This window comes from Panthera onca, chromosome B3 (assembly GCF_046562875.1).
Source record: "Panthera onca isolate mPanOnc1 chromosome B3, mPanOnc1 haplotype 2, whole genome shotgun sequence".
In the NCBI taxonomy this organism is placed as follows: Eukaryota; Metazoa; Chordata; class Mammalia; order Carnivora; family Felidae; genus Panthera; species Panthera onca.
The window spans coordinates 4752886-4776810 of NC_138344.1; the positions used below are offsets into that span (position 1 = coordinate 4752886).

General features: G+C 42.3%; 1 protein-coding gene across 3 annotated transcripts in view; it reads left to right on the plus strand.

Moving 5' to 3' along the window:
- Positions 1-2571: 2571 nt before the first annotated feature.
- Positions 2572-23925, plus strand: part of SEC11A (SEC11 homolog A, signal peptidase complex subunit) — a 40661-nt gene continuing 19307 nt past the window's right edge. Inside the window, exon 1 of one of the 3 annotated variants that reach the window (XM_060617586.3) lies at positions 2572-2741. In XM_060617586.3, coding sequence (XP_060473569.1) covers positions 2691-2741 — 51 coding nt within the window. In that variant the 5' untranslated portion in view covers positions 2572-2690. The remainder of the gene's footprint in view (positions 2742-23925) is intronic. The other 2 variants (XM_060617587.3, XM_060617585.3) reach the window with 2 other exon arrangements.

The window sequence follows — 23925 nt, forward strand, 5'->3', positions numbered from 1 at the left end:
CCTTTTAGTTCTTTTCGGTATGTACCCAGAAGTGGGATGGCTGGATTGCCTGTCTTGTTCTGATCTTTTATGATGAGAATGTACTCGTGTATTATTCATATAGGTCAAACATACAGAGAAATGAAAAAGAAGTCACCATCAGAGTGTGAGTTATGGGCATACAAGGTTTCAGAGGTAGAGTAGTACCTGAACGTGGCCCAAGTACGAATTGTGTATATCCAACAAATGACGTCTTAGGCTTGCTCAAATTTCCTCTGTGGTAAGAGAGCACCTACAGAGCCAGCTAACCCAGTTCCTTAAGGTATGGGCAAAGTTGGAAAAACCAAACTGGATTATTCAAATGTATTTTTCAGTTTCCTGCCCCTACACCTGTATTGCCTCAATTCCCTCCACTGGGTATATCCTTCACCTGCCAACTTGACCCAAATGTCCTCTCCCTTCTGAGGCCCCTTTTAACCTCCCCAACGAAATTGACTCTTGCTACATCTGAAGCCCCACAGGGCTTTGTGCCTCTCTTAGGGCTCTTTTTTTCACAACACAAAGATTAAGTGAGGCTCATACCCATTAAAATGGTTATAGAGCCTCATCTTTCGACTTGAATTCAACATTCACAAGCGTAGGCCGAACACTGTATTAGCCAGAATTTAGGTTAGAACCCATAGTCAACATTTATTGACAAATACTTAATAAGTATTTGCTATGAGTTTGGCACTATTATGCAGTCCCTGCCCTCATGGGGTTTATGTGTATTTTCTTCCACAGGCCTTCCTATTTTGGAAAAATCGGGAATTCATTTTCAACTCAATAAGTATGGGTACCTAAGGGCAGCAGTTGGAGATGACACATGTACACATCCATACATTTGAAATTCAACAAATATTTACTGGGTATCTAATACGTGCCAGGTTGTACGTTCGCCACTGGGAATTTAACAATGAACAAATCATCGATGCTTTTTCTTTCTTTTTCTTTCTCATAACAGCTTTATTGTAGTATAACTCAGACACCATACAGTACCCCAATTAAAGTGTACAATTCAGTGGTTTTTAGTGTATTCACAAAGTAGTACAATTATCACCAGTATTTTCAACACCCTTCAAAAGAAACCCCCTAACCAGTAGCAATCACTCCCCGTTTCTCCCAACCCTCAGCAACCATTTCATTCTCTCTCTCTATTTTTGCCTATTCGGACATTTTGTATAAATGGAATCATACAGTTCACGGTCTTTTGTGACTTTTTTCACTAAGCCTGACATTATCAAGGTTCATCTGTGTTGCTGTATTTCTCTTTACTGACAAATAATACTCCATTTTACGGCTAGACCACATTTTGCTTATCCTTTCATTGGTTAACGCATATTTGGGTTATTTGCACTTTTTGGTTTTTATGAATAATGCTGTCACGAGCATTCGTGTACAAGTTTTTGTGTGGACATGTGTTTTCAATTCTCTTGGATATATACCCAGGCGTGGACCTGCTGGTGAGTATGGTTAATGTAATAATTCTATAGTTCCTCCTTTTGAGGAACTACCAGTCTATCTTCCAAAATGGCTGTCCCATTTCACCTTCCCACTAGCAGCCTACGAGGCTTCCATTCTCCCCTAAACTTGCTATTATCTTTTTCATTATAGCCATCCTCCAAAATATTTAACTTTTTATCGTGAGATCATCTTCGATGCATACAATTGCAAAGATAGTAGATCCTGCACTCAGGTTCCCCTAATGTGAGATCACCAATCTTTTGGAAAAGATAGAAATAATAGTTAAGAGGCCAGCTCTGCTCCTTCTCGTCCTAGGTGCGTATTAGCAGCTTGGACAAGTCAAGGCAAACTTTGTACAGAGTCAGGGTCAGCGAGAAGAGGGTCACATTCAGGTGCCCACGGTAACAAAAGCCGGAGGCAGAGTTCAAGGAGCCAGCAGATCCTGTTAACGGGGTCACGTTCGGGGCGGGGAGACGGGGAGCAAGGGGCTTCCTGACACCCCGCACCCCTGGTGGTCTCATCACACTGTAGCAGGCTTTGGTTTTTTTTCTCCTGCACCAAGAGTCTTTTGAACTCCGGAGAGCTTGAGGCCGTGCTTTGAAGGGCTCTCATATCCTCCGCCCTTACCCGTAAAACACTTAACGAAACCACCTCGGCCGCCACCTCCCGTAGCGCGGGAGACCAACCTCGCACCCCCCGCCCCCGAGAAGGCAAAGCCTGGCCACAAGTCCAGTGCCACACCCAGACTCGGGGCCCGGCTGCAGCCGCCGGCCACTCACGGGCCGCCGCTGCCCCCGGACGCCGGAGCCCGGCTCCCGATTGGCCAGGCGTGCACGAGAGCCCGCCCTCCGGAGGTCGCCGGGAGGCCTCTCGGCTCCCCCGGGTCGCCGCCTCCGCTAGGGGCCGGTAGCTAAGTGCGGGCACGGGGCTCCGGTAGGTTCTGTGCAGGCGAGGTCGGGCGTGGGAGCGCCCTGTTACCGCCACACCAGGCCGGGAGGCTACATTAGGAGAGACGAGAGTCCCTTTGTCTGCTCTCCGCAGCGACGCGCCGGGCGCGGGGAGGGAGCGCCGGTTCCCGCCCCGGAAGCGGAAGTGCGGCCGCCGCGGGGTCCTGTCCAGTGCGAGCCCGGCCGGTGCGCCAGCCATTCCGCCCGCCGGTCACATCGCGCCCTCTCCGCTGCCCGTTTCCCCCGCTCGACGGCCTCGCCATGCTGTCTCTAGATTTTTTGGACGATGTGCGGCGAATGAACAAGCGGCAGGTGAGGATGGCCTCCCACTCTTTCCTGGGGCTCCCCTCTTCTCTCTGACGCTGCCACTGCGGGGCCGGGCGGACCTCTGGCCCCCAGTGAGAGGGCCTGAGGAGGGCTGACGCCTGGATCATTCCTTCTCTTGGTGGAGCGTGTGGCCAGAGGTCGCTTTGTCCGCCCCCTATTTTTAGCCCCTGGCTGCGTCTGGGCCTGCTCGGGGCGAAGCGGGAAGCCGGGGGCTTCACGTTCCATTCCTGCTATCGAGGCAGGAGAGCGGGTGGAAACCGCAGGGCGCTAAGTGGGAGTTGGGGTTGCCTGCTATTTTAGACTCGGGAAGGCGGCAGACTCGTGTTTTCTGCGATCGCAGCGACTCCCGGTCACTTCCGGCGACTGGGTTTAGCAGTTCAGTGCTGCTCCTGGCTTCTGGAATGCTCGGGAGGGCGGCTGTAGGCCCCCCAAAGAGCCGTTTGGCTGCTCTCAGGCCGAGGCAACCCTCCTGCTGCAGCCGGACCCCAGCGGGCTGCAGGGCCTGTCCCTGGAGCGCCTCTGAGCTCAGAGTTGGAGCAGCAGTAATACTTGCCCTGGAGTCCTCTTAGCAGTAAGGTGGCAGCTCTCAGAATCCTCGGATTTGCTGCCCAGTAGTAGTGGCACAGGGATCTTGAAATTGAGATCTGGTGATGTTTTGTCCCTTAAACCTTACTCCGTCTTGAACTTCTAGACCTTTTGCCAGATGGTCCTGGCAACACTGTTGTAATTATTTAGTCATTAGGAGAGGTCGCTCCTTTTTGTCTTCTGCACGAAGTGTGTTTGTAGAGCCTAGTTTTGCTTGCCTTGGACCTTTTTTTTTTAACGGTGTTTCGCTTTTAAGAATTTAACGTGTCACTATTTTTTTTTTTTTAACTTTTAAAAAATGTTTATTTATTTATTTATTTTGAAAGAGAGCGGAGTGGGGGTGGGGCAGAGAGAGAGGGAGAGAGCGAATCCCAAGCAGGCTCCCGGCCGTCAGCGCAGAGCGGAATGTGGGGGCTCGAACCCACAGACAGGGGGAGATCCTGACCCCAGCCGAAATCAAGAGTTGGTCCCTTAACGGACTGAACCACCCAGGCGCCCCTAACGTGTCACTGTTAAAGATGCTCTTTTGGACTTGTATTCTACAGTATTCATAGTTACCGTCTAAGGAAGTGGATATGTACCCTTCGCTTAGTCCGCTTCAGACTTTTCCTAGCTCAGTGTCACCTCTTAAACACGTTTCCTAATTCCCTCAGTCATAATTGATCATTCTTTTCAAGTTGCACGAAGTGCTGGTCTTTATGGTAACACTTCAGTGTCTCACTTGTACAGTGCTGTCTTCTTCATATCTGGATTTCTAGGTGCCATAGACATTTCTCCGGAGAAATACTTAGTTTGGGCCTACTGGTTTTCGTTTTGGTTTGTTTTTGGTTTTGTTTTTGTTTTGACTTATGCCAGGAATCAGACGCAAAGGTCAGTGAGACAGACAATGGCTTTGAGGAACGTCAGTGTGTAGAAAATGACTAAGGCAAATAATAACTATTTTGCACCCTTGCTGTGTGTGATGTGTTTATTTACCTGAGAGGTAGGTAACGTCACTCCCATACTGCAGATGAAGAAAATGAGCAAACTCCCAGAGGTTGTTGGGGGGACGTGGCAAGGGCTGAATAGCATGGCAGTGGGGTGAGGGCAAGTAATGAAATGAGGCTTTATCCGTACATGATATCTGGGGAAAAAAATTGACAGTGACTCTAGACACTGAGAGCTAATCGGACGAAAAGGGTAACTCGAAGTTTGGTTCTTCTCTTCTAAAATTGCTGTCATTTGCATAACTTTTCCACTTATCCTTAAATATCATCAAATGTCTGGTTAATTTGTTTGAGTTGTCATTGTTCTTTTTTCTTATCAGGTTCATAGAGGAATACTTAGTGCAATAAATTTCATCCATTTAATTTTTTTTTTTACATTTATTTTTAAATTTTTTTTTTTAACGTTTATTTATTTTTGAGACAGAGACAGAGCACGAACGGGGGAGGGGCAGAGAGAGAGGGAGACACAGAATCAGAAGCATGCTCCAGGCTCCGAGCCATCAGCCCAGAGCCCGACGCGGGGCTCGAACTCACGGACCGTGAGATCGTGACCTGAGCTGAAGTCGGACGCCCAACCGACTGAGCCACCCAGGCGCCCCACATTTATTTATTTTTGAGAGACAGAGAGAGCATGAGCAGGGGAGGGGCAGAGAGAGAGGGAGACACAGAATGAGAAGCAGGCTCCAGGCTCCGAGCTGTCCGCACAGAGCCTGATGCGGGGATTGAACCCATGAACCGTGAGATCATGACCTGAGCCAAAGTCGGACGCTTAGCCAACTGAGCCACCCAGGCACCCCAAATTTCATCCATTTAAAGTGTACCGTTTGATAAACTTCCGGTCAACTACGCCCATCACAGTCAAGATAACTGAACATTTCTATCACCCGCAAGATCCCTTGTGCCCCTTTCTGTTTCGTCTGTTAGCAGCTGGCAACTACTGATTTGCTTTTTGTTAGTATAGATGGACTTGCATTGTATTTTTTTTTTATTTTTATTTTTAATTTTGGACTTGTTTATATTCTTTTGAGCTTTGAGTTTTGATTTTTTAACACCTTACTCAAGACTTTTGTTTGTTATATGTAATGCAGTTTTTTTGGTCAGCCTCACAGTTGCCAGAAGTAAAGTGTTTACCTTCCCTGACTCCTATACATTGTTGCCAGATTAAAGGCCTCTCTCCTGCCCTCAGACCTTCAGCTCCTCATTGCCTTGTAGGTAGTGGCCTAGACCCTTAGAATGGCATTTGCAGTAAGCCACGGTCGTGTTACAGTCGCCGTTTCTCCCCGCTTCAGTTTACTTTTTCTACCTGTCTCGTCATTGTCTCTGAACATTGTTCCATTCAGACCTTATGTACTCTGCTGCCTTAAAACTCTTCTTGTATTCTTTCCGAGTCTTTGTGGACTGGCCCAGAACATTCAGTGATCTCTACAGCCCTGTTAGCAGTTATATACTATTTTATTTGTCTTCTTCCCTTTGGAGTATGGCTCCTTTCCTGAAGTATCGGATCGCTGTTTTCCCGCAGCTTTTCTTAATCCATGAAGACCTGATCAATAGAGTTTGACTGTTTCTGCGGTGTAAATACACCCAACATGGCTGATTTCATGCTACCAACATGACATCTCTCAATGTGGAATTAAGAAGAGCTGTGGTAGCAGGCACCTGTTATTTCCACTTTAAATAGAAAATAGATAAAATAGATAAAATAGATAAAATAGAAAAACATAATCTCAAGAACACAGATAACGAGGGGAAGAACAAACATAGATAACGAGGGGATGCCTGGGTGGTTCAGTAAGTAGGTTGAGCTTCATGCTCTCGGTTTCAGCTCAGGTCATGATCTCACAGTTCATGGGTTCGTCGGGCTCTGTGCTGATAACATGAAGCCTGCTGGGGAATCTCTTTCCCTCTCTCTCCGCCCATCCCCTGCTTGCTCTCTAGCTCTTTCTCTCTCTCTCTAAATAAATAAATAAACAAACATTTTAAAAAAGGACATAGATAATGATAAAATGTAGTAAAATAGTCGGGAACTGATGAATTTAGATTATTTCTTTGTTGTTTTTTTTAAATGTAATTTAATTGTACTGATTTTCAATAACACTGTGCTTGACACCCAGCTTGCAAAACTCCTGAAAAGTTAGCAAATTGGCTCCAGCACACTGCTGGTATAGGTTAGGTTTTTTATTTTAGTTTTTAGTTTTTAAATTTTTATTTAGTTTTGAGAGTGTGGGTGAGTGGGGGAGGGGCAGAGAGAAGGGGAGACAGGATCTGAAGGGAGCTCCAGGATGACAGCAGAGAGCCTGATGTGAGGTTTGAACCCACAGACCATGAGATCATGACCTGAGCTGAAGTCTGACACTTAACTGACTGAGCCACCCAGGTGCCCCCAGTTTTTTTTGTTTGTTTGTTTCTTAAATGATTTTATCTTTAAGTAATCACACCCATTGTGGGGCTCACATAAGTTCGAATGCTGTATCAACTGAGCCAGCCGGGTGACCCTGGATATAGGTTCGTTTTTTGATGCCCATTGAGATGGCCTTTATGTCCAGAAAGGCCTCTTTAAAATTATCTTTTATTTTAAAAAATAATTTTCAGCTTGTAAAAGCTAAAACTTTAAAACTGAGTTCTTAAGCTTCTAGAATGAGTGTACAAATCTTATTTAAAGGCTAGGAAATTAAAAAAAAAAAGTCTAGGAAATTTTAACAGACATTTTTAAGGCCCTTTGAATATTTGGGCTAATTTACAAACAAACACCTTAAAAATATTATAAATTTAAAAATTTCTTTTGTAAAGGGTGCCTGAATGGCTCAGTTGGTTGAGCATTCGACTCTTGGTTTCAGCTCAGGCCCTTATCTCATGGGTTGTGGGTTCAAGCCCCACATCGGGCTCTGCGCTGTCAGTGTGGAGCCTTCTTGGGACTCTCTCTCTCCCTCTCTCTCTGCCCCTTTCTCTCTTATGCTTCTGCGCACACGCTCTCTCCCAAAATAAGTAAGTAAACTTTAAAATTTTCCTTTTTAAGAACATCATTCAGCAAACATCACTGCATACTTATATCATTTGTATATGTCTGGGACTACTTAAGTTCTCTGAACTGTTTCAACACTGTGTAAATAATAAACTTTCTGCTTAAAATCATAAATCTACAACAATTGATTATATATTACAAATTGAAACTACAAACCTGACCTATTACTTTAATGGGCCAAGTTCTTTTAAATTTTATAAATACTTAAAATACCAAATATGCACAGAGTTTTTAACATAAAAATATTAACACTATACATAATTTCCTTTAAGAATTTTTGTTCTTAATTATAAATTTTACTGGGGTCAGAAGTTGTTTACCCACTAAGAAAAGAAGTATGTCATGCCAAGTAGTTTTCATGCTACTTTCACATGTAAAATTTGAGATTGTCCCTGTTTGCCAAGAATTCTTAATGACCAGAGGGTATCGGCCAGGATGTGACTAGATCCATATTTGAGCCCTGATGGGATTGGTCCAACTTCCACAGAATTTGCTTATTAGCTCCTCCTTAGGCCTCTTACATTACTCGGTTTGAGTTTTGCATTTCTTTGGGTTTTAATTATCTGTATGTCTTCTTGCCTAAATCTAAAGATCTTAGGACTTGGCAGAATCCTTCAGTCTTTTTCTTTCTTCTCTCTTAGGATCACTCAGCTCCTAATGGCTGTGGTAATGATATCTGATTGAACCCTAGATACCTGTGATGATTTTTGTTTAAATGAATTGGTCCCCCAGTGAGGCACACAGAAGCCAAGGAGATTTTTCTTAGTCTTCGACCTAATATCAGTAAGTGTGCAGCAAATAGGAGGTACATATAGCAGAGGACAGGTCTATCCAGATTTTTGAAAACTCATATAGTCTTGTTTAGGATGAGGAAAATGTTACTGACAAGGTGTCCGCATTCAGTAGTTAGTTGCCAAGTTTCAGTGTAGAAATACTAACATCAGGGGCACCTGGGTGATTTAGTCGGTTAAGCATCCGACTTCGGCTCAGGTTGTAATCTTGTTCATGGGTTTGAGCCCCATGTCGGGCTCTGGGCTGACAGCTCAGAGCCTGGAGCCTGCTTCGGATTCTGTGTCTCCCTCTCTGCCCCTCCCCTGCTTGTGCTCTGTCTCTGTCTCTCTCTCTCTCTCAAAAATAAATACTAAAAAAAAAATTAAAACTGAGACATGGTGAATCAGCGAGATGTCACTAGCCAGCACTGTTATGGGTGGACAAATCCAAGCTTTCCATGGCATCCGCGGCTGGAGTCCACATCTGGTTGATGGATTGGGACCACACCAAAGGAGAGTAGATGCAGTGTGTGGAAAGCTGTTGCTTCTCCAGCTAGGCTCTGTTGGTCAGCCAGAAGAGCTAGACATGGAACAGAAGAGAGCAAGGACAGACTGCATTGAGCCAGGCCCTTGATTTCTCGCCGCCTCTAACCACAGCGACCTCCAGCATAGTAGCAGGTCCTTCCTTTTGACCTTCTAGATCTTGGGCACATTTCTCTTTTTGGCCAACTTTAACCCAGAACCCTAGAGAGAGGGGATTTGGGGATGCCTAGTTAGTTGTAGCTTATCCAGGTTGGCAAAGTGCAAAATTACTGTAGTCAACTCGGCAACTATACACACATCTTCTAATTGTATTTAATTTTTTTTAATGTTTATTGATTTTAGGGCGGGGGGAGGTGGGAGGGGTAGAAAGAGAAAGCGAGACAGAGGATCCAAAGGGGTCTCTGCACTGACAGCAGAGAGTCTGCTGTGGGGCTCTGCCTCATGAGCTGTGAGATCATGACCTGAGCCGAAGTTGGACACTTAACCCACTGAGCCATCCAGGCACCCTTGTATTTAATTTTTCAAATAAAACAAAATTATGCTTCTGACTACTATGTAGCTATCCTTTGTTTTTGTAATTGTTCATGTGGTTGTAGCTGTATTCTTTCTTCCATTAGCCATTCCATAGTCCTTCTGCTCTCAGCCAGAACCCAAGTTGGTCATAGTTTCTTGCCTGGTGGAGTGACCCAAACTTCATTACTAAAGGGTTAATGTCAAGAGTAGTCCTGCCTGAATTGGACTGTCGTGGTTTTCACTAACTTTTATCCCAGAGCCTAAGAGAACTTAGAGAACTTCTTTGTATAGTCCAGGATTCTATATATAGTCCAATTATACTCACTTCCCTCATTATGTAGAAACAACCCTATCCTCTGAACGTCAGGATCAGTCACCCTTGCCAATAAGTAACCCTCTATTCTTTGCATTTTGGTTCACTGGCATGAGGAGCCCAAAGTGGCCAGGTAGTGCTCTCAACTTCCAGTTTCATGGAGTCATCGTGTCCCCTGATGGAAGGATATCTCCTGTGAAAATGAACATGTCTAAGCCAGCAGAATCCAAAGTTGTGAGAATGGAAAGCGGAAATTTCACTAGCAGATTGTTAGGGGTAATAGTGAGAGCTCACTCCCATTCTCATCCTTTTCTTCTGGACGAATGGGTAGTACCTGTAGAGGAAGTAATCTCATATATTGGTTGCTGATTCAGAGCATGTACCACATACCGGAAGGCAGTAGACACTGTCCCAGCCCCACAGAGTGTTGCTGGTGACTAACTGGTGCACTAAGTAGCCTCCAAAGGCCATCTGTGTCACTCGGAAGATGGAAACCATACCAGTGACTGAACAGGGAAACGTTTAACATGAAGAACTGTTAACTAGTAAAAGATGTTCTAAAAACGGGTAAAAGAGCACTCAAAGTTCAGAAATGTCACGTGCAGAAAAGAGCTACACCCTCTAGGATGAGGGAGTGAACGAGGAAAGAACCGCCCTCCCAAGCCTGAGATTCGAGACCTCTTTTGAGAGGGTGTGGCTCCACAGGAACCACACCGTCTGCCGCATGCAGTCTGCCATGGCAGTGACATTTGCCAGAGCAGTGAGCCGGGGCTGCTCCATAGAACTGGCCTGCTGGGCGGCTGAGAAATTCGCCAGAGATCACGTGGGCAGGAGCCAGCCTGTGATGGCCAGTGACGAACACTACCAGACCTGCACACGGATCCGCTCACTGGAACGGAGGAGAGAAGCCCCTTCCTCCCTCACTTTGCAGTGGCCCTCGCCTGCCTTTTATTAATAAATCCAAACATGACTGAGCCGGTTGGAAAAGGAGACTTTGTGTAGGTAACCCAAGAATGGATTTGGAGCTCGGAGGCAGTACATTGATAACTGGCCTACTGTTCCGCTGTTATTTCCGGCCAGCCACTTCCAGACGATGGGAGACCTAGTAAGACCGGTGAATTCCATGACCTGTATGGCCACCGCTGTACTTTAATTATCCATGAAATAAGTTCCCTCATCACAATGTTGTATGGAATACCATGATGAGGAACTAAGGCATTCTGTAAGTTCACGGATGGTGGTTTTGCCAGAGATACCAAGGAGAGGGAAGACATCCCTATCTAGAATATAGTCTAGTAAGGAGAAGTTGCTGTCCGTCCCATGACAGAAGTAAACCAGAATCAGGAATGGTATCATTGTTGATTTTTTTGCTGTTGGCAGAGTAGACACTCATCATTGGCCAGAAGCAAATTGGTTTTGGTGACTGAAAATCCACATTGCTAACCATCAGCTTGGCTGCTTACAGCCACTTTGACCACCAGCCCGTTGGGCAAGACGAGGGTAGCTGGATGTCTGACTGACATCCAGAGAGTAGGTAATTTTATTTAACTGATTATTTTAGTATGTGCTGCCGAAACGAGCACTGCTTAGCTGATTATTAAGATAACTCCTCTGCTGGGACACCTGGATGGCTCCGTTGGTTAAGCGTCCAACTCTTGATCTCAGCTCAGGTCATGATCTCACAGTTGGTGAGAGGGAGCGCTGTGTTGGGCTCTGTGCCAACTTGCGGATCATGCTTGGGATTCTCTCTCCCCCTCTCTGCCTACCTCTCTCTCTCTCTCTCTCTCTCTCCCTCAAAAAAAAAAAAAAAAGACTTCTCTGATGATATAATTCTTTGGTGAACATTTATATGGGACACAGACATATCTTCACATTCTAAATACCTGCTTGGAGAGTTCCCTCAACATACCACTGACCCAAATGCCTTGTCTCCGGCTTTTCGATAACGTCCCTTCCAGTCCCCAGCCATCCAGCCAAACCGTCGTTCACTTTTGAATCAGTGTAAATCCACACCTGTGGCCACCTCTCCCTCCAGGCAAAAGGAACCACTTCTGTCACTCAAAGTTCTGCCCAATGGGGAGATTTCCCTTAATCACGGTCCCTCGTGGTCAACCCTGAATGGGCATGCAGTGCCACAGCCGTCTGTTTTCAGCTGGTGCTAGGTGGTTCGTGTAGAACCGTCTAAAAACCAGGCCCGACGTCGTCCTTAGCCGGTCAAAGGGAGCTCCCGTGAGGCAGTAGGTATGAGAGAAGTGAAGCAGTTTAACCTGAGTAGAAGCCATGAGTATCTGAGTCACTTGCTCGTACAGCTGTGTCTTCAGACCTGCCCGAGCCCGGTCTTAAGTAGCCCGCTTCTGCTTGATGGTGGAGTACTTCCGCGAGCTGACGCACAGCTTCGTGGCTTGGTGTATCTGGTGGTTCAAGCTGGGGAGTTCAGGTCACGTGGTAATTTGGTGCCCCCCCCCCCCCCCCCGGTCAAGTGTTTGGTCTCTGCCAGAACCCAATAGACGCCAGAAGCTGTTACTTCAGAGAACAGTTCTCCAAAGTATAGCATAGCTTTGCCCCCAGATCCACAGGTGTGTGTGCTGTCATTGACCCCTAGAGAATGGCCAGAGGCTCCCCATCTGTCACAAACACTTCAGTCATCGTCTGGGTCTGATGGCCCAGTTGCTAGAACAGCTTTCATGGCAGCTTGGACCTGTTGTGGAGCCTTGCTCAAGACCGGCTCAAAATAGGTTTACTAGATACGGAGATTGGACTAGCTCACCCACATGAGGTATATGTTGCCTCCAAAATCCCAGGAGGCCCGCTAGGCTTCAAGTTTCTTAGTGGTATCGGGAACCAGATGCAGCAACTTCCTCTTCGTCTTGGAGGGGATGTTTTAGCAGGGACCGCTGGACACCCAAGAGTTTTCATCAGGAGGGGGATTTTTGTGGGATTTATTTCCCACACTCTGGCCACTTGTGTATTTTTCTTTTTATGTTTATTCTTGGAGCGAGAGAGAGAGGAAGACACAGAATCCAAAGCAGGCTCTAGGCTCCGAGCTGTCAGCCCAGAGCCCGACACAGGACTTGAATTCACAACCCGTGAGATCATGATCTGAGCCGAAGTCAGACGCTTAACCGACTGAGCCACCCTTGGTATTTTACCAAGGGGTCTAGGTCACAAGGTTCAACTACCAAGTGCAGTCAGCACTATATTGATGTCATCAACATAGTAAACAAGTTTACTCTGGAATGGAGGGCCAATCAAGGTCCCTGTGGCTAGATTACGATCGAAAGCTCTAGAATTGATGTAGCCCTCAAGTAGACCCTGTCACCAAAAGCATACCTAGTGGTCTTATTTCTCTTGCTGCAGGGGTCCTCAGAGACAGGAAATTGTCAGGAAAACATGCAACGAGCCTCTTTTAAGTTGATGTTGGCTAGAAACTGATGATTGTCTTGCTAAGACAGGGTACTCAACCCCCGATTTTCATCATTCAGACTCATTAAGGATGTGTACCTTTTAGTTCTGATTATGGCTACGTGTAACATTGTTAAGGGACTGTGACATACAGCATTGTGTTTATGGTTATGGGCCTGGAATATCACTTGTAGCAAGAAATAAGATTGGAGAGGTCAGCAGGGCCCAAATCATGGAAGGCCTTGTATACGGAGGAGTTCAGACGTGGTAAGTCGTGAGAAAAAATTTGGAGCAGACAGTACAGTAATTTCACTTTCACTTTATAAAAGTAATATACAGGCAGATGAGTTACATGGATGCAAATCTAGAGGTAGAACTGTCAGATTATTTTCATAGTCTTGGTGAGAGGAAACAAGACCTGAATTCAGGCAGTAGCCGCAGGAGTAAAGCCAACAGGCTGGATGTTAGAGATGTTGGGGGGGTGAACTCTAGAGGCCCCATGGCGGATGTTGGGACCACACGGGAGAGTGTGGAAAGAGGAAGCAATTTGAGGAAAAGGGTTGAGTTCAGCTTTGGACATGGGTGATTTTCAGAAGGTAACTGAATATATTTACCTAGAGGATATAAGTGGTGTGACACAAAGAGATCTCAGTGTCATCAGCGTAGAAGTGATAATTGAAGCCGTGAAGAGACAAGATTGCGTGCAGAATGGGGAAGGACAGGGGCAAAGACGATCCTAGAACACCTGTCTTTCAGGGTCTGGCGTAACAAACCAAGGGATGAGTGGGTTATAAGAAAGTTAATCGAGTGCTAAATGCCTCAGAAAGACAAGGTGGTTGAAATAAGTTTATGGGCTCCCCCTCCCCCCCCATAATGAAACAATGAATAGTTTAAATAGGTGTTATATTTACATTGCTCAAAAATTTAAAAAGGGAAAGTGACTTTCCTATAGTTTTGCCAGCATTGTATGTTTCCAGACTTTTAGATTTTTGTCATTCTAGTAAGTGAAGACTGGTATCCCAGAATAGTTTTACTTTATATGTCCGTTATTATGAGTTTGGTCGAGCATATTTTCATGTGATTTTGGAGTTGTTTTTACTTCATTTTCCAAGAACTGGCAGTTCATAATCCTTTGCCTGTTTTCTTTTTTGGGTTATTTTCTTATTGATTGCCAGGAGCTGTTTCTAGGAAGATGAGTCTTTTGAATGTATATATGGTAAATACTTTCTCATAGTTTATCATTTGTCTTTTGACTTATAATTTGCCATGCATAGTTGTGGGATTTTTTTAGTTATTGTTTGCTTTTTTGTTTTGTTTTGGTAGTTACCTTTACCTAGATTTGCTTCATAGCTTCTGGATTTCAGGTCAATTAAATAAGACTGTCTTTACTCTGAGGCCTTTCCTACTCTGTTTGCTTCTATTTTGTATCCTTGTCCTTAAAAAAAAAAAAACAAAACTTTATTGACATATAATTTATAAAATTCACCCATTTGAAGTGTACAATTCATGTTTTTCAGTAAATTTATCCTTCGCTGGATAGTTTATATAAATGTAATCATCCAAAATGTAGTCTTTTGCAGCTGGCTACTTTCATTTAGCGTATAATTTTTTAATTGTAAAATACCCATAAAATTTATTGACTCATCCATTTTTTTTATGTTTATTTATTTTTGAGAGAGAGAGCGCGCGCACATGAGCAAGAGAGGGGCAGAGAGAGGGGGAGAGAGAGAATCCCGAGCAGACTCCACGCTGTCAGCACAGAACCTGACGCGGGGCTCGAACTCAGGAACCATGAGATCTGTGAGAACTGTGAGACCAACCATTTTTTAAGTGTAGAGTTCAGTCAGGGTGCCTGGGTGGCTCAGTTGGTTAAGCAGCTGACTCTTAATCTCACTTCAGGTCTTGATCTTAGGGTTGTGAGTTCAAGCACTGCATTGTAGGTGTGGAGCCTACTTAGAAAAAAAAAAAAAAAGTGTAGAGTTCAGTAGCGTTAAGTACATTAACACGAATGTACAACCAATCTCCAGGACTCTTTTCACCTTGTAAAATTAAAATTCTGTGCTCATTAAAAACTCCCCATTCTCCCCTCAGCCCATCCTTTGGCAACCACCCTTCTACTTTCTATCTCTATTTGACTTTTATTGATTTTTTTTTTGTTTATGTATTTTCTGTCTTATTGATTTGTGCTCTAAACTGTATTTCCTTCCTCAGTTGCTTTGTGTTTAGTTTGCTATTTTTGTCTGGTTTCTTGAAGTGGAATCTCGGGTTATTGATTTAAGATCTTTTCTGCGGCGCCTGGGCGGCTCAGTCAGTTAAGCGCTCGACTGTCGATTTCGGCTCAGGTCATGATCCCACAGTTAGTGAGTTCGAGCCCCGTGTTCGGCTCTGCACTGACAGCGTGGAACCTGCTTGGGATTCTCTCACTGCCCCCCTCTCTCTGCCTCTCCCCTGTTTGCACACACGCACTCTCTCTCTCTCCCTTTCTCTGAAAATATTTAAAAAAATTTTTTTAAATATTTTCTAATATATGTATTTAAAGCTATAAATTTCCTTCCAAGCAGTGCTTTAGCTACACTCCATAAATTTTGATATATTGTGGTTTTGTTTACACTCAGTTCTCACAATATTTTATGATTTCCTTCTGGCCCGTGGGTTATTTATAAAAATGTTTAATTTCCAGATATCTGTGGATTTTCTAAATTTCTTTCAGTGCTGATTTCTAATTGAATTCCATTGTGGTTGGAGAGCATAGTTTGTGTGATTATAATCTTTTAAAACTTGAGGCTCTTTTTTATTTGCCAAGGGCTGGATCTCTGGAGAATGTTTCATGTGTGTTTGAAAAGAATATGTATTCTGCTGTATTGGGTGGAGTGCCCTATAGATGTTTAGTTGGTTGATGGTATTCAGTTTTTTTATACCATTGATGATTGTCTGTGTCATTCTATCAACTATTGAGAAAGGGATATTGAAGTCTCAAACTTTTTATCTTGGAATAAATCCTACGGGGGTATGCAGTGTAAGTATTGTTGGATCTGATTCGCTAAAATGTTGCACATAATTTTTATATCAATATCAATGATCTGTTCGGTGGTTTACTTAAAAACAACAACAACAACAACAATTATTTTTTTTGGAGAGGGGTGGCTGCATGGCTCATTCGGTTGAATATCCTTATTTCTTCTCAGGTCATGATTTCGTGGTTGGTGAGCCTCACATGGGGCTTGATGGCTGCTCTCTACATGAGCCTGCTTCGGATCCTCTGTGGCCCTCTCTCTGGCCCTCCCCATGCACTCTGTCTCTCTTTCAAAATACATAAATAAACATTAAAAAAAATTTTAAAGCTAGTTTTTTTTAAGTTTATTTATTTTGAGAGAGAGAGAGAGTACGCTTGCATTGGGGAGGGGCTGAGAGAGGGAGAGAGAGAATCCTAAACAGACTCTGTGCTGTCAGTGTGGAGCCCAATGCAGGGCTTGAGTTCACGAACTGAGAAATCATGACAGCCAAGATCAAGAGTTGGTCTCTTAAGCAACTGAGCCACACAGGCACCCTTGTTAATAGTTTTCTCAAACCGTGTTTGGTCTGGTTTGGTAATGCTGGTCTCATAGAATGAATTGGAGAGTATTCCCTTTTCTGCGATTTTCTGGAAGAGTTGGCGTAGAATTGTTAATGATTTTTTCATTAAGTGCTTGGTAGAATTCACCAGTGCATGCCATTTAAGCCTGGAGTTTTTCTTTTTGGAATGTTTTTAAACCATAAATCCAATTTCTTTAATAGATATTGATCCATTCAAGTTATCTTTCTTCAGTGAGCATTGGTAACTGTCTTTCAAGGAATTGGAAATATATTAGCATAAAGGTTTTCATAATACTTATTATCCCTATAATGTTTGTATATAATACAAATGAATAGATATTACTCTAGTGATGTCATCCTTCCTGATACTAGTAATCCATATCCTCCCTCCCTCTCTCTCTCCCTCTCTCTCTTTCTCTCTCTCTTTTTCCTGATTAGTCTGGCTAATCGATCCTCTTGAGGAACCAACTTTTGATTTGATTGATTTTCCTTATTGTTTTCCTGTCTTCTGTTTCATTTCTTTCTCCTCTTATTTTTAGTATTTACTTTCTGTGAGTTACTTTGGGTTTCATTTGCTTTTCCTAGTGTTTTAAGGTAGAAGCTTAATTTAGGAAATTCACAAATATTTGGAAATTAAACAGTTTCTAAATAACCCATGGGTCAAAGGAGAATCAGGAGAGAAGTTACGAAATATTTTGAACGTGTAAGCAAAAATACAACATATAATTTGAGACTTTTCTGTTTTATTTTTACTGCTATAAAATTCTTCTGCGTAGTATTTTAAATGCATCCCACAGATTTTGATGTATTTCCATTTTTATCCAGTTCAAAATACTTTCAATTTCTTTTTTGAGTTCTTCTTTTACCATGGGTTATTTAGAAGCCTGTTCTTTGATTTTGAAATATTGGAGGGAGTTTTCAGATACCTTTCTGTTACTGATTTCTATTTTCATAACATTGTGATTGGAGAATGCAATTGGCATAATTCAAATCCTTATCTATTTACTAAGACTTGTTCTGTGGTCCTGAATATGGTCTATCTTGGTAAACTTTCTATGTATACTTAAAAGGAATGTGTATCTGTTGTTGTTGGGCAGAATGTTCTGTAAATATTAAGTCAAAGTGGTTGGAAGTGCTGTTCAAATTTTCTCTAATCTTACTGATTTTCTACTTTCTCTCTGTATCAATTATTGATAGAAGGATTTAAAAATTAGTAACTTAACAGCTTTGGATTTGTCTGTGTCTCTTGTAGTTCTGTCAGTATTTGCTTCCTGTATTTTGAAGCTAAGTTATTAGTTGCATAAATGTTTAGGATTATGTCCTCATAGTGAACTCACTTGTTTATAATTATGAAATGACCCTCATATCCCTTATAATATTATTTGCTATAAAATCTGCTTTGTGTGATACTAACATAGCCACTCCATCCATCCATCCCTCCATCTGTCTTATCTTCAGTTTTCTTTTGAGTACGATTAGCATGATATGTTTTCCTGTCTTTTTACTTTTAACAACATTTGTATCTATATTTAGAGTACATTTTTTGTAGGCAACATATAATTGGGCGTTTTTTTTTTTTCTAATTCAATTGGTATAGTATATAGGTAGTTTACATTTTATGTGATTATTATGGTTGTGTTCAGGAATCTCCATCTTAATTTTTTTATTTCTCCCATTTGTTTATTATTTGTCATTCCTCTTTTTTCATCTTATTTTGGATTAGTTGTGTTTTTTAGGTTTTTTTGGATTTTTTTTAAGTTTCCATTTTATTCCTTTGTTAGCTTGTGAGGCATACCTTATTTGTTTGTTTGCTTTAAGGTTTATCATGTGTTTTTTTTTTTTTTAAACTCATCTCAGTCTATCTTCAACTTATATTTTATGACTTCATGTATAGTATGAGAGCATTCCAATAATACATTTCCATTTCCCCTCCTCTGCCTTTGGGTTCTTGTTATATATTTTACTTCTGTATATTTTGCCAAAATACTTTATTGTTACTTTTGCTTTAAATAGTCTATTGTCTTTAAAAATTTTATTTGAAGGGGCACCTGGGTGGCTCAGTCGGTTAAGCATCCAACTCTTGATTTCAGCTCAGGTCATGATCTCACAGTTCGTGAGTTTGAGCCCTGTGTCCAGCTCTGCACTGACAGCTCAGAGCATGCTTGGGATTCTGTCTCTCTCTCTCTCTCTCTCTCTCTGACCCTTCCCCCACTTGTGCACACACTCTCTCAAAATAAATGAAGTTTAAAAATATTGAAATAAAAATTGTTTTAAAAAGAAAAGGCGTTTATGTATTTACTGACATCTGCTCTTATTCCTTTGTGTTGATCTAGATTTTATTTGGTACTTTTCCTGGAGGACTTTTTTTTTTCTTTTACTTTTTAATTTACATCCAAGTTAGTTAGCATATAGTGCAATAGTGATTTCAGGAGTAGAATCCAGTGATTCATTCCCTACGTGTAACACCCAGTGCTCATCCCAACAAGTGTCCTCCTTAATGCCCCCTGCCCATTTAGCCCATCCCCCCTCCCAGGACCCCTCCAGCAACCCTCAGTTTGTTCTCTGTATTTAAGAGTCTCTTGTGATTTGTCCCCCTCCCTATTTTTATATTGTTTTTGTTTCCCTTCCCTTATGTTCATCTGTTTCGTATCTTAACTTCCACAAATGAGTGAAGTCATATGATATTTGTCTTTTTCTGACTAATGTAGCTCAGCATAATACACTCTAGTTCCATCCATGTTGTTGCAAATGGCAAGATTTCATTCTTTTTGATCGCCCAGTAATACTCCCTTGTATATATATACACATCTTCTTTATCCATTCATTTGTCGGTGGACATTTGGGCTCTCTTTCCATACCTTGGCTATTGTTGATAGTGCTGATAAAAACATTGGGGTGCATGTGCCCCTTCGAAACAGCGCATCTGTATCCTTTGGATAAATACCTAGCAGTGCATTTGCTGTGTCATAGGGTAGTTCTGTTTTTAATTTTTTGGGGGACTGGTATTTTTGCGTGGAGGACTTTTTTAAAAGATTTTTTGTGGTGTAGGTCTGCTCACGATGAAGAAGTATTTTTTAGGGGTGCTTGGGTGGTTCAGTCGGTTAAGTGCCCAACTCTTGGTTTTGGCTTAGTTCATGATCTCATGGCTTCGTGGGTTCGAGCCCCTCATTGGGCTCTGTGCTGGCAGTGTGGAGGTTGCTTGGGATTTTCTCTCTCTTTCTCTCTCTCTCTCTCTGCCCTTCCCCCACTCGTGCTGTCTCTCTCTCAAATAAATAAACTTGAAAAAATTTTAAAGAAGAAGTATTTTTTAATTTTTGTATGTTTGAAAGGCTTTATTTTGCCTTCCTTTTTGAAAGAAATTTCTCAGATAGAATTTTAGGTTGATAATTTTCCTTTTAGTACTTTTAAGATGTTGCTTCAGTGACTTCTGGCATGTGTTATTTATTTTTTTTTTTTTAACGTTTATTTATTTTTGAGACAGAGAGAGACAGAGCATGAACAGGGGAGGGTCAGAGAGAGAGGGAGACACAGAATCCGAAACAGGCTCCAGGCTCTGAGCTGTCAGCACAGAGCCCGACTCGGGGCTCGAACTCACGGACCGTGAGATCATGACCTGAGCCGAAGTCGGACGCTTAACCGACCAAGCCACCCAGGTGCCCCGGCATGTGTTATTTTCAAAGAGAAGTCTGCTGTGATCTTTGTTCCTCTTTACATAATGTCTTTTTTAAATCTGGCTGCTTTTACAGTTTTCTCTTTCTCATTGGTTTTAAGCAGTTTGATGATTATTTTAATTTTGTAGTTTTCTTCAAGTTTCTTTTGCTTGGAGTTTGTTCTGGTTCTTGGATATACAAGTTTATAGATTTAATCAAATTTGGGAAAATTTTGGCCATTATTCAGGTTTTTTCCTGTCTTCCCCTTCCTCCTGACAAATCCCATTACTTGTATGCTAGATTGCTTGATGTTATTCCTCTTCTGCAATTTTTCTAGAAGAGTTGTCATTGAATCGTTATGATTTTTCATTAAATGCTTGGTAAAATTCACCAGTGAATGCCATTTGAAACTGGAGTTTTTCCTTGTTGGAAGGCTTTAAACTATAAATTCAATTTCTTTAACAGACATCGATCTGTTCACATTATCTGTTTCATGTTCAGTGAGTTTTGGTAGCTTATGTCTTTCAGTGATGAGAAGATAGTGTATATCGGTATAAAGGTATGTTTGTAAAGATATGTTTTCTGTGTCAGATTTTTTATCTTTTTTTTTAAGTTGTATTTATTTAAGTAATCTCTACATCCAACATGGGGCTCAAACTCATGACCCCAAGATCAAGAGTCGCTTGCTCTTCTGACTGAGCCAGCCAAGTGTCCCATGTGTCAGATTTTTAAAAGATATAATGGGTTTGTCTTAAATGAAACTTACCTTACTGTTATTAATATTATGCCTGTTTAGACTATTCCAGATCTTTTGTTATCATCATTTAAGGTCATCACTGGGACTGTCAGTGACTTTACTGGACCATAATAACAGCATCTATTCTGAACACGTTCAATTTTTCCGGCACCATCTGTATGACTTCTAGCTGCTGTCAGGATATTTGCCTCTAATACCCCAGCTTCTAAGCACTTCCTCTTTCGTGAGTTAGACAGCAGGAGAATTGTGGTTATGGACTGATGAGTCTCTTAGTTTGAGGTCTTAAGAGGAATTGAAGACTTAGGCCAACTGTCATTTTGTAGCCCTGAGACACATTTTGCTTCCATGGTCGCTTCTGTCTTTGCTGGAGATTGCTAGAAGTGTGACTTCTACGAAAATACCCTATGTGTTGAACTTTCAAATCTCTTTTGGAAGAATAAGAAATACACTGTGTCTTTGATAACTATAACAGATAAATGCACACACTATCTAAACGCACTGTCTATCTTCTAGATAGATTATGGCTGTTAAAAAATTTACCAGCTTTTATTTTGCTGAATTTTCTTGAGCTCTTGTTATGTATTACTTACAGTGTATTTTATTTGGTTGTTTATTTAAGTTCATTTCTTTTTGAGAGAGTGCTCATGTGCGTGCCCGCAAGTGACACCGTTTACCGACTGAGCCACCCAGGCACCTCCAAGTGTCTTTTTGTTAATGAAAATCTTTCCATTGTCATCTTTCCATTTTCAGAAGGGCACCAGTGTAGCATTGTCAGAACAGGTGTGGGGGATCTAATAAAGTATTCTTTAAAAGAAACATGAAAGACAAAAATTACAATTTCCTTTGTCCCTGCAAGGTCACTGTTCCACCCATAACCACCCTTCCCTTTTTCCTCAGACTTGTAATACTGCCTTTCACCATAGAGTCATTGTTGGGAAATTTATCTAATCACCAAAGTCACCCCCATCGTTCTTATTAAGGAGGAAAAGGTTAAAAGTCCCCCGCTGTGTATAACTGGTATGTCCCTTAAAAGGCTCCTATACAGCTAAGTAAGTGGCTGAAACCTAGGCAGAAGCACACTATCTGAGCAAAAATTTGAAAACTGTCATGTTCTTCTCCCTTTCTTTTCTCGCCTCTTTTTCCTACCAACAGCCTTACTCAAAAGAGTAAAATAAAAGAGCCTCCCTAGCTCCTGCTTGGGATTTGCCGTCTCTCCCTCTCTTTTTCTGCCCTTACGTGTGTGCACTCACGCGCTCTCAAAATAAGTAAACATTAAAAAAAAAACAAACCTCATTAAAAAAGAGACTTGAACTGATAGACGTGGCTATTTTTAGATTTTATTTGTTTCAGTGTGAATTGTTTAAGTTTTGCCACAGAAATATTAACATGCTTGATTTGGGGATATTGCCATAGACCCTGCTAGGGGTGTTATATAAATGTATGGTTGTCGCAAGGATTACCTTTTCAAAATTTGGCCGATTTTGAAATATGACACCTTTCTGACTCCTGAATAAGGGATAATGGAACCATATTTTACATTTGGTAGTTTGTGTGGAATCTCACAGAAATTCGGGATTGGGGCGTAGAATCTATTGTTCTAAGCAGTACTGTAGGTGATTTTTTTAGTATCAAAAATTTGGAAAATACAGCCTTTAGCTGGATTCCTGACTGTTTACCCACTGGTCAACGATAATCACTTCTTAGAAACTAGTTTTCCTACTTCTAGCCTCTCCTCCATTTCCTCAATTCTGTTCTCTGAATCAAAGGACCATTTTTTTTGGTCTTCTCAGAAGCTACCCTCTCAAAGAGGTAGAGTTTAGGAGACCTGAGTTGTAGTAGTTACTACTCTGCCTGCCAACAGCTGTACAGCCATGAGCACATCACATAACCTCTCCGTGCCTCAGCTTCCCTACCTGTAAATGGGAGTGTCAAACTGTATGCTCGTATTACGCCAGTACTCAAAGGATAGCAAATATTTGTGTCTGTTAGAAAATGTTCATATTTTCTTCTTTGAGGATGATGTTAATTGTATCCACAGAGCACATCATATTTCATAGGGGTGCCAGAATTTAAGTCATATTTGAGTTTCCCCAATTGATCCCAAAATGCCTTTTCAGAGTCATCTCTACGTCTAATGTGGGGCTCAAAGTCACGACCCCAAGATCAAGGGTCACATGCTATACCGACTAAGCCAGCCAGGCACCCCCCAAAATGTCTTGAATAGTTGGGATTTTTTCTTACGAGCATTTTTTTGTTTTGAACAAAGATCCAGTCAGAATGCATTGAATGCATTTGGTTGTGTCTCCTTAGTCCTTTTTAATCTAGAACAGTCTCCCACCTTTATTTTCATGATGTTGAGTTTTGAAGACTAGACCCGTTGTCTTGCAGCATGTCCACACGCACATATATTTTTTTAAGTAACGAAAATGAGTCGATCATCCTCTCTGCTTTTACCCATTATCCGGTCTCAGTCTGACAGTTAGCTCACATTATTTCCCTCACACGAAATGCCTTTTTGGTGTTGTATCTGCTTCTTCAAGTCCTAGAATTTGACGATTTGTCGAGTAGTGGAAATTCAGCAAGACGGAAAAGGCTGGCCTTCGAGTCCTAACTGTGTGACTGACGAGCTGTATGACTTTGGCGAAGTCATTTCCTCCCTCTGAGACTAGGTTTCCTCAACCATGAAATGAGGAGTGCGGTCACAGGCCATCAAATAGCCCACGGTTATCAAGAGATAAGTGTTGTGGGGAAGTACGTCCTGAAGGCGTTCAGGAGCACTGGTATGTTACTATCTATCGGCTGGTGTGTATCATGGATGAAATTGGACTTGAGGGGAACTGTCCTGTAGCCTAAATGAAATAACGTCTGTTGAAAGTTCTGAACATAAGTTTCCTGTAAGGGTAGCGTGTTTAGCAAACGAAAAGGAGACAGGTTGTTGGGTGGTAGGAGGGCTGTTCCGGGATGCCGATGTATAATCGTGACCGTATTTTAAAGAATGTTTCAGAACTTCGGCTGCCCTGATGGTACTGCTTGAAATGTTTTAAATTGACACTACTCT